Source organism: Myotis lucifugus, unplaced genomic scaffold (assembly GCF_000147115.1).
Source record: "Myotis lucifugus unplaced genomic scaffold, Myoluc2.0 scaffold_1184, whole genome shotgun sequence".
Classification (NCBI taxonomy): Eukaryota; Metazoa; Chordata; class Mammalia; order Chiroptera; family Vespertilionidae; genus Myotis; species Myotis lucifugus.
In genome coordinates, this window is record NW_005872232.1 from 18,242 (window position 1) to 29,369 (window position 11,128).

The window sequence follows — 11,128 nt, forward strand, 5'->3', positions numbered from 1 at the left end:
CACTTTTTTAAAAAAAAAATATTTTTTATTGATTTCAGAGAGGGAGAGGTAGAGACAGAAACACCAATGATGAGTGAAAATCATTGATCGGCTGCCTCCTGCACGACCCATACTGGGGATCCAGCCCACAACCTGGGTGTATACCCTGACAGGGAATTGAAATGTGACCTCCTGGTTCATAGGTTGACACTCCACCATTGAGCCATGCTGGCTGGGCCTGACACACACACTTTAGATCATACATTTATCACTTCGTTGTTGTTCTATCGCTTAATGAAAACACACAAGATTCAGGTGGGGCACACCTGTAGTCGGAGCAGAGCTCTATGAAGGTGTGACCCACCCAGCTAATCTAAAATGGGGGCTTGTGAGAAAGGATGCGGAAGGACGGACATACTAATGCTATGATCAAAATAAGAGCGAGTCCAAAACCCTATTCCATTCTGCAGGGCATTTATACACTTGGCAAGCAACACTTCATCTGCAGCTTGAATGTCAATTTCTTTTTCATTTTGAGAAGTTCTATTTGGTTCTTTTCCAAATCTACTTGATAACTTTAATAGCTTGTTGTTCCTTACTCAATCTCTGAGTAATTGAGTATCTACTCTTGAGGCTCTTACTCCCCCGTTCCTCCTCAGCAGGCTCTCACAGCGCCTGCGTTGGTGTGCTGTGGGCTGTGACTGTGAGAATACAGTCCCGGACTCTATGGGCGGGCTTCTTCGGAAGGTGGGTTCTTCCAGAGAGAATCTGCGGTCGTTTCTATGGTGTCCAGGGCTCTACCCACTTGGTGCCACTTCAAACGGAAATCCCAGCTTGAGGTTTTTGTTTGTTTTCTCAGATGGTCTATATGGGGAGGAATCTGGGCTGGAATTCATGAGAGGCACATGCATGTTTATTTACATTTACATGCATAAGTGGTCAGGAGAGTACATGCATGTATATTTACATTTCACCCCTCCATCAACAAAGTTCAAGATGGAAACTTCCCTCGGGGGGACAGTGCTCAGCCTCAAGCAGGGAGGGTGGTGTATGTGTGATCCCTCATCCCCGACTAACCCTGGACTTCACCTCCTGCCTCTGGGCCCCTGAAGCTTGAAAACAAAAAGCTGTCCTTAACCTCAAGGGTCCAGCTTTCACTTAATGTTTTAGACCGGGTACTCCTTATCTTCCCATCAGCTCATTTAAAAATCATTTTTTTAATCCAATAGCTTGAACAGTTTCTAGTAGGAGGGTACACTTTGCACTCTAAGACTATGCACGTTTACAAAATCAACAATTCTCCCTCAAGTCACTTGAAATAAAACGTAGAAACACCATTGTGTGTAGTCCAGATTTTATTGCTTATTAATTATGCCATTCCATACAACTTTAAGTAAACAGTTTGAGAAAATATACTGGGAGTGTTGAACAGTGATGGCACTATTGATGAGAGAATGTTCAAGAGTCACATAAGGAGGTAAGAGGCACCACTGCCACCATTGCCTCCCGGAATCTGTACATGTCATATAAAAAGAGTAAAAATAGTTCATTGGCATTTTACTAGCGTTATTCTTTGTAATCTATGAACCGTGATAAGCTTGAACAGTTTCAGACTCTTCGGAGCAAAACAAAGGCTTTTCTTCCACTAGCAGATGTAGTAGCTTCTTTAAAAACAACAGACAAATCAACACAATAAAAAAGTACGGACACAACCCCAAAACAAAGTCGGCATATTTCAGTAGCCCTGAATTTTAATGTTTCTCTCTATCATATTACCTCTATATAAAAGCCCAATCTGCAAACTGTCCCCTCGGGAGTTCGACTGCTCGCTATGACGTGCACTGACCACCAGGGGTCGGCGCGGAACATGGCGGGCGGCAGTGGAGGTGCTGATGACCCCGATGGGCCGCAACGAGAGCGGGACCAGGGCAGGATGGTGGAGCAGGTGAGTGGGCGGTGCCAGGCCAAGGCGGGTGTGAGCGGGGGCCCAACTGCCCCGCCAATTGCTCCGCAGACGGCAACCAGCAGCAGCAGTGGCAGGGGCTCGACCCTGACCAATCGCCCCGCAGATGGCGACCAGTGGTGGCAATGGGGGGGCGGGGCTGCTGCCTGGCTCCCAGGTGCTGATGGAGCCGGGCGGGGGGCCCTGGCCCCGATAGATCACCCTGCAGGCATGATGGTGGAACAAGTGAGGGGGCGGCGCCAGGCCACGGTGGGGTGCCAGGTGGGGCTGCAGGGCTGTGAGGCTGGGGGCGCAATCTGGGGCCCAATCCCCGCAGGCCACCCTGAGGGACCCCACCTGTGCACAAATTGTGCACTGGGCCTCTAGTTTCAAGAAATAAAATGCTACTCAGCTTTTAAAAATGAGGTTAAATTTCTTCACCATAATTATAATTACTTCATAATTTAACTGAAGCCAGTGTTAGCTCAGTAAAAACCATGAACACAACTCAGACTGCTCTTATGCTAAGGAAACTTTTGAAAACTGTAATTGTTCTTCAACAACGCAGACCCACACCGCACAGTGCAGCTGAGGAACCAGCAACGTCTCTTTGGGACCCTGCAGCAGCAGCCCTAAGTATTTTTAAAGCTGGGAGCAGAAACAGAATCACTGTAAAACGCACAAAGGCATCAGTAACCCCCTGGTAAAACTGCACTAACGGTTTCCTCTTTTCATGATTAAAAAAACAATCAAGCACGTACTACAGTTCAGCATTTGAAATACTTCTATTATTACGACGATGCTCGGGGTGAGAAATGCATTTGAATACTTGGAACAAAACACGGAATGTGGTTTTATGCTAAGTCATTTACAAGACCTCAGTTACCAAACAACAAAAGATGTACGATAGCAGATAAACAGGAATTTATTAAGACCACTGGCTCCAACAATACAAAAATTAAATATTAAGGCATCTTGTACTCCTGTCTTGGTAGTGCAGTGAAGAGAAATGTTTAAATTGGAACCAGCACTTCTGTTCAGATGCTGTCTGATGTATGAGACAGATCCGTTTTTATATTCTCCTCTTCCACACACCATGGAAAGCTCTCATGATCAAACATCATGACCCAAACTGAGAGAAAAGCATAAACCAATATTCACTTATTACAGGGAAGCAGTTCACCCTGGGGTGGGGGTGGGAGGCATTACAAAGAATATCATGTGTAAAGCTCAAATACCAGGATTTAAGTTGCTCTGAAGCAAGTTATGCCTCAGTAATGGAGAGAAAGAAGAGATGAACACTTGATTAAGAGGACAAGCCTATGAATCTGGATCATGCTTCGGAATAATTGTTCACTCAGTGCTCTATGCCCTGGGACAGGAGTTTTGAAAAAGTCTTAAAAAAAAAAGATCACATCTACTACAATAAGATCATATAAGTTAACACTGGTTACTTATTATTCCCCTTATTCCGCTGACAAAGCTCAAAAGGCTTCCAAAGTATATTAAACAGTAACATTTCACCTTTTATTAAGGCAAGTTTGTGAAAATAATTTAATACAACCAAATCTCTTCATGAGCTTTCAGCTGAAAACATTTTTATGTAAGAAACATACAAAAAAAGTGTTTTATAAAAAGCCACCTCAATGCCAGAAAAGAGTGACGAGTTTGAACCCAGTTTACTTTTTAAGGATGCTCTTCCCTTGTTTCCAATTCCAAGTGCTATTCATCATCTTTAGTGCCACTTTTGCTTAACTATGAAAAAAGATAAAAGAAATATTCAACAAGTTTAAGCTATCATATTGACTTATTTCCACTTCATATCAAAGGTAAGCATTTACAGCTCCTGGAACCAGAGACAGCAAGGTTTGGGAACTTAAACCACCTCCAGCTTCCACCCCCTATTTTTATATTACATACTAGAAGCACAAAGATTATTTTAAACAGTTTTATGGAAAAGGCATCCCATGGCCCAAACAGCTGACTTTAAAATAAACTGTAAGAATATGCCCATTAGGTCCTCACTAAAATGCTATCTTTAACTCTCCTTGGATTATATTAGTTACGTCTGACAGGACTGGCACTGTGTGAGGTATCAGTTTAATACATTTGAAGCTACAAATTCGTGCAAGAAAAATACTGAGAGTAGTTGGCAGAAAAATTCAAAATGGAAGTAAACAATTTAAAACAACAAAAACAGAAAATCTTTCCTGATAACGATAGGAAACTACAACTACGGTCTGACCTAAATAAAATGCCTAATTTCTCCTAAGAAATCAAAGCATATCTTCCTGTGACGCGTTTCTTCAGTTTCCATATCGTCACTAATTTAGAGTCATAGTGAAGCAAGCCCATTCTCTGGTGTACGTACACAAACATCATACCTCATCGCAGTTACAAATACTTACATGCTGAGTGTAGGAGAGGAAACAGACGTCCCAGGGAAACCCAGAGGCGGGGGGAGAAAACGGGAGAGAAAGCGTCAGTACTGATGGCAATGCCACAGGGCGTGAGGCGGGAAGTAAGGATTGTGTACCTTCACCACGTCCACCCAGTTCCAGCCTCGAGGGAGCTCTCCTTTGTGATCTAGAGGAGAAAAAACAGGAACTTTGTTTCTAAGACCAATCAGTGATTTTTAAGTGAATATTCAAATACATAGGATGTATATCCCATTCTGCACGGCAGATAAAGTTTAAGTTACGTAACACCATGCTGAGAAGCAGCCTATTGTCACCGTGCCTGGAAGCAGTTTCCTGGGCGCACAGCCAAGTGCTTCACGTGTGCCCTCTGACGGTCCCCTAACTTCATTCTAGACAAAACCTGGCCTCAGGGAAAAGTACGGAGGTGAGCGGGTAATGCCAGGAGGAGAAACCCATCCACTTGTCAGCTCCAAGGACTTGCTCAGAGAACCTGCTGCTCTCACAGGGCACAGCTTATCTCCACGAGAAGCTGTGTCGCTACTGTTCCATGTGCCGGTGCTTCACTCCAGGAAGCTGGGCTCAAGACAAGAGGCCTCACAGACAAACGTTTGGCTCAAGATTAAGAGGAGGCCTGGTCAACTTACCAACTCCTGTGTCCTGATCAAATAGTCACCACTTAATCTGACATTTTTAAACAGGGCTTTAATCTGTTGGGAGTGCTTAAAGCAGGTTGGACTTTTATATAAGAATGTAGCCGAAACCGGTTTGGCTCAGTGGATAGAGCGTCGGCCTGCGGACTGAAAGATCCCAGGTTCGATTCCGGTCAAGGGCAATGTACCTGGGTTGCGGGCACATCCCCAGTGGAAGATGTGCAGGAGGCAGCTGATCGATGTTTCTCTCTCATCGATGTTTCTAACTCTCTATCTCTCTCCCTTCCTTTCTGTAAAAAATCAATAAAATATATTAAAAAAAAAAGAATGTATAATATCTAAAGTAAAAGAATTTCATGCCTTTAATAAAATATTCAAATTTAAAGAATTCTATCTAATAAAGAGGGAATATGATAATTGGCCCTCACACTGTTGCAAAGATGGCGGCGCCCACAGCAAATAAGGAGGGAATATGCTAATTACTGCCCCGCCCTCAAAGATGGTGGCACCCACAGCCACAAGATGGCGGTGCCCAGTCCCCTCATCCCTGCCAGGGTGGCAAGCGCCGCCAGGCAGGCCCGACCTTGCCGCCCGCCTGCCTCCGGAGTCCCCCAGTCCCCTCACCCCCAGCCTCTCAGGGCCGCCCGAGGCTCAGGTAACCAGAGCTGCCCGAGGCTTGCGCTGCCGGCAGTGGCAGCAGCAGAGGTGTGATGGGGCGTTGCCTTCCCCTGATCACTGGGTCGCCTCCCGCCCCTGAGGGCTCCCGGACTGTGAGAGGGGGCAGGCCGGGCTGAGGGACCCCCCCTCCAGTGCATGAATTTTCATGCACCGGGACTCTAGTAGTTTAATGAATTTTCATGCACCGGGCCTCTAGTAGTCTAATGGCTTGATTTCCTTTATGCTTGATGTATTTGTATGCCTCATTTTAGAAAATGTACAAAAATCTATATTTGAAACAAGTACATTAATTTTATAGCAAGGGAAACAGAAAGCAAGCCTTTGATTATTACAGGAGAGAAGCAATATTACTGGGGCTCAATTTTAGATGCTAATGGTTCTTTTCTCCTTCATTCCAAGAGGAGTCTTATCCCCCCCGATTCCTGGTTAGGAGGAAATGAGGCAGATCACCAGCCTGGGGAACCAAAACTCACTCACAGTGCCAGCCATGGCTGTCCCATATCAGCTCTATTTAGAATGTGAGCTCCAAGCCACAAGCCCCTGTGCTGTATCACAGGGAGATAACGGGTTTTAGGTGGGCATCATCAAGGAGACGGAGGTAGGGGTACAGTAAGAAAAGGGAATGACCAGAGGTCATCATGTAGGAAAGCAACTGGTAATGAACTGACACAGATACTAAACATTCCAAAAAGCGATGAACCCAAATTCTAGAAAACAGGCTGTAACAGCTAACAACTTACTGCTTTAGTGGTTGATGCTGTATTTATGCTGCTTTGACTTTGGTATACATAATGGATTCCCAGACTTTATTTTACAAACCATTACAATTTCAAAAATGTATTTTGAGGGTCAATACAGATTGCTATCTTTTTATTCTGCCACAGACATTAAACAAAACATAGATAACCAGAAAACTACCAGCACTATATTTTAAAAAGGACACTATTTTAAACCTTATCACCAAAGTAAAAGGGTCAGTTCTTCTCAATAAAGAGCAGCTGTAACCTAGCACCAGTAACACACACATACAGACGTAAATATATGCACACACGTGTACATGTATACAAATGTCTACAAGCACACACGGTAATATCATTATATTTAACTAGGAAAAGATTTACAGGTTGATATAATTTGCCAATTTTCAGGTTAAAGAAAAGGGTAAAACATTATTGCTGATATAAGCTGGGGTTTACAATACACTTCTAAAGGTCCACCTGAAATGACTCTGGTTTAAGACACAGAATTCCACCTTTTTGCTGCTGTTGCTAATCCTCACCCAAGGATATTTTTCCATTGATTTTTTAGAGAGTGGGAGGGGGAGCAACAGAGAGAGAGAAACATCCATGTGAGAGAGACACGTCAGTTGGCTGCCTCCTGCACGCGCCCCAACCGGGGCTGGGGATCGAGCCTGCAACTGAGGTATGTGCCCTTGATTGGATTTGAACCCAAGACTCTTCAGTCCGCAGGCCGGAGCTCTATCCACTGAGCCAAACCAGGCAGGACAGGAATTCCATTCTTTTTTTTTTTTTTAAATATATTTTTATTGATTTTTTTACAGAGAGGAAGGGAGAGAGACAGAGAGTTAGAAACATCGATGAGAGAGAAACATCGATCAGCTGCCTCCCGCACATCCCCCACTGGGATGTGCCCGCAACCCAGGTACATGCCCTTGACTGGAATCGAACCTGGGACCTCTCAGTCCACAGGCTGATGCTCTATCCACTGAGCCAAACCGGTTTCGGCAGGAATTCCATTCTTAAATTTCATTGCTGTTGTGTAAGTAAGTCTACTATAGACAAAAACATCAAAGTATTTATTGTGCTAAGATCAAATGGTGTACCAGACTTCATTTCATATGAAAGCTATATTTCAAGAAGTTTTCAATAATACACATATCTGACATAGAGGTAAACAAACAGGAAAATCCCACACATGGCAGAGAGGGTACAAGTAGGACACACACCTGTATGCTATTCTTTTTTTTTTAACATATATTTTTATTGATTTCAGAGAGGAAGGGAGGAGGAGAGAGATAAAAACATCAATGGTGACAGAGAATCATTGATTGGCTGCCTCCTGCATGCCCCCTATTGAGGATTGAGCCTGCAACCCGGGCATGTGCCTCTGACTGGAATTGAACCTGGGACCTTTCCGTCCGCAGGCTGATGCTGTATCCACTGAGCCAAACCAGCTAGGGCCCGTATGCTGCTTTAATGCTCCTGAAAGTCAGGACTGATTTATAGTTACTTTGGTGCTCATCTACCTTCTTCTCACATGGCTCTCTCTTGTGGGGAAGGAGAAAGTATTTTCAATACACATCTGTGCCCTGACAGTCTCTGATCCAACTGTCCCCAGAATAAAGAGTGGAGACTAATCCTCTAACTGGAAACATAGTTATTAAGCACCGACAGCGCAATAAAAAGCAATGCATTCCTTTTTGTCACAAAAAGAAAAAACAAACACAAACCTGTTTTATCTGCCAGCTTGCGTTTTTGGGCTTTCGTAAGCTGTTCCTTCTTGTCTTTTTTCTTACTGGATGGGACTACATTAGGAGTTTCAACTGAGAGGATATTGCTTATGGATGTCTAGGGGGAAAAAATAATTCTTAGACCCATGTCTTAAGCTTATTGAATTACACAAAATATGGCTACATCCTGAAACAGGTTGATAATTTTTAGACTAGTGAAGTAAAAGAAACCTCCACTGTTAGATTCGTTTATTAGTACAGGTGAACTTAGTGTACTGGATTCACTAGAATGCACACTGATGGGCCCAATACTAGTGCAACTGTTGCAACCAGGACCCTCAGCAAGAAGATCTGACACCAGCATTATGCAGAAGCTCTGAAGTTCCATGGTAATTTTACAATTTAGTTAATTTGCTATTATTTGGAAATTTAAATAAGTCTTTAGAAAAATACTTAAGAATACCCTAGTTCCCTGAAATGAAGGAAATATTTAAAATACAGCTGGGCAAACTGCTTCTCCAGCTGCCACTCAGTGTTCTGTGCTCTGCTGGGCACGTGGAACCCAGAACCGCTCAAGTACAGGACATGGTCTTTGCTGTCAGTGTACAGCTTGGTTCACAGACAAAACTCAGCACTGACCACAGACATTTTTTAGCGCAGGACGTGGTGCAAAGGGGCTAATACACAGATGCTCATGGTCATCAAAGAGGCTTCTTCCCTAAAATAATTCTAGAAAAAAATGTATACTTTTCCCATACAATAAAGTCTCCTTAAACTGCCATACCTTCAAACTGAACTGTGGCAAAACCACTTACAATGAAATAACCCTCATAAAAAATGTCATACATATTTTAGCTCTACATAAGAAATCGCCTTTCTGAGTTTTATGAGGAAATAAACTTGAAAATATGGATTCTACAATATCAGTTTTGGTGGGTACATGAAGTATTCTAGACTTATAGGAAGGGTAAAATCTGGAGAGTAAAATTTTTAAAGTTACATGGAAGCTAAGAAATCTAAATTCATTGTTCTTATTTAACTCAGATGTAATTCACTTTAAACCAACAATCTCTTTCCAATTAAAAAACTAGTTCAAATTAACTACTAACAGTGAAATTGAAACAATAAGAAAATCTGGAAAAACCAACGGCACACTCACCGCAGAGTTCACGGGATGGTGATTCTCCATGAACTGCTCTTTGTTGTCCTTGGCGTACTCGAACAGCGTGTAGGTCATGGCGGTGCCGAGGTTGGCTTCCACCGCCTCCTGTAACTTGGCTAATATGCTCTCCTTCACGGCTGAGGATCTGGAATGCACAAGAAATATATTGCTAGCAGAAAAGCAAGAGTGTAAAAAAACCCCATTGAAAATAAAACCCTACTCACATGGTGTTGTTGAAGAAAGCGTTCATGGATATGATGGGAGGGGTCTGGGGATATGTTTCTGTCCAGGAAACCTCTATGAGGAAGGCTTTGGGATCACCATTTTCACCTATCTGAAGAAAAGGGAACTCTCAGGCTTGTAGAAAATGATGCAAACACAGAATATTTAATTATAATCTTTAGAATGAATCCCTTCCAATGCTCATGGTCAGGTCAGTGGTTAGAGCATCAGCCTGCACACCAAAGGTCATGGGTTCGATTCCTGGTCAAGGGCATGTACCTGGGTTGCAGGTTTGACATCCTCCCTCGCGTGCCCCTCCCTCACTAGGGAGCATGTGGGAGGCAACCAATTGATGCCTCTCTCTCTCACCCCCTCCCTTCCACTTTCTCTAAAAATCAATGAAAAAAATATCCTCAGGCAAGGCTTTAACTAACTAACTAACTAACTAACTAATTGATGTCATGGTGATGTGTCTTCATTTAAATGCTTCAGAAAATCCAAAAACATAGTAAATCCAAACCACTAAATTTAAAAACAAAATCAGCATTTATAGCAACCTTTAGTCTTCTTCAGTAAAGTAGTAAATGCTCCTACTCATGTCATGTCTTACCCTATATTGAAATGAAACTGGACTTAATTCCCGGAAACTTTCATCTCCTTCATATATAGAACGTAATGCTTCCAGTTCCATCTGAAAGAAATGAATCAAGTGCATTTTGTTTAGTGGTACAAATGGGTTAGAAATAGAGTGTCTGATTCAAGCCCACTCCACTACATAAAAGTTGACTAACATATTTGGCCTTAGATGTTTATAATATACACTAGGGGCCCGGTGCACGAAATTCGTGCATGGGGGTGGGGGGTGGGTCCCTCAGCCCGACCTGCACCCTCTCCAATCTGGGAGCCCTCAGGGGATGTCCTACTGACGGCTTAGGCCTGCTCCCCGTGGTTCTCTGCTCTCTGCGGACCTGCCTGCTTGATGCCACCGCAGGCCCTGGTGTCTGCTCTCTGTGGGGGCCTTGCGGGGGACTGCTTGCCCCTCGTTGCCATGGCCAGGGGCAAGCAGGGCCCTGCTGTCTGCTCACTCGTGCGGGGGACGTTCCCGCCCTGCCCCTGGCCGCTTGCTTGTGTGCTGGCTCAGAGTGCCTGGGTCCTGGGGATGTTCCTGCCCCACCCCCGGCCGCTCGGTGCCTACGTATGCAAATTAACCCACCATCTTTGTTGGTTAATTCACATACTCACTCCTGATTGGCTGGTGGGCGTCGCAAAGTGACGGTCAATTTGCATCTTTCTCCTTTATTAGTGTAGATGGACATACCAACACAACACAATACTGATACTAATACTTCAAAACTATGTGCCAGGCACTGCGAAGCATTTGACAGTGTGTTACCTCACTTAATTCTCACATCAGTCCTGTGAAGAAAATCTCACTATTTTCCCTTTCCAAACGGGGGTGGGGGATAAGATTAGGTTTAAAGCAACCACAGAGCACGTGCCTTCATCACTCTGCCGAAAAGCAGCTTGGACAGAAAGAGCATGAAAAAGCATTACTTACACATCTTGGACAGAAAGAGCGTGAAAAAGCATTACTTACACATTTTA

At 43.8% G+C, this 11,128-nt stretch overlaps 1 protein-coding gene across 3 annotated transcripts; it reads right to left on the reverse strand.

Moving 5' to 3' along the window:
* Positions 1-1,321: 1,321 nt before the first annotated feature.
* On the reverse strand, positions 1,322-10,252 carry RWDD4 (RWD domain containing 4). Of its 3 annotated transcripts, XM_014449420.2 has the most exons (8): positions 10,134-10,252; positions 9,526-9,635; positions 9,299-9,446; positions 8,140-8,257; positions 4,458-4,507; positions 4,330-4,332; positions 3,605-3,676; positions 1,322-3,053 (listed from the first exon to the last, which is right to left on the reverse strand). In XM_014449420.2, exons 1-7 carry the CDS (start codon positions 10,236-10,238, stop codon positions 3,644-3,646), a joined length of 567 nt encoding a protein of 188 aa, XP_014304906.1. In that variant the 5' UTR covers positions 10,239-10,252; the 3' UTR covers positions 1,322-3,053; positions 3,605-3,643. The 3 variants fall into 3 exon arrangements, with proteins under 3 accessions (XP_014304906.1, XP_006107487.2, XP_023603952.1); XM_006107425.3 differs by having other exon boundaries at positions 1,322-3,676; positions 10,134-10,251; XM_023748184.1 differs by having other exon boundaries at positions 1,322-3,676; positions 9,526-9,631; positions 10,134-10,230.
* Between the last annotated feature and the right edge of the window lie 876 nt (positions 10,253-11,128).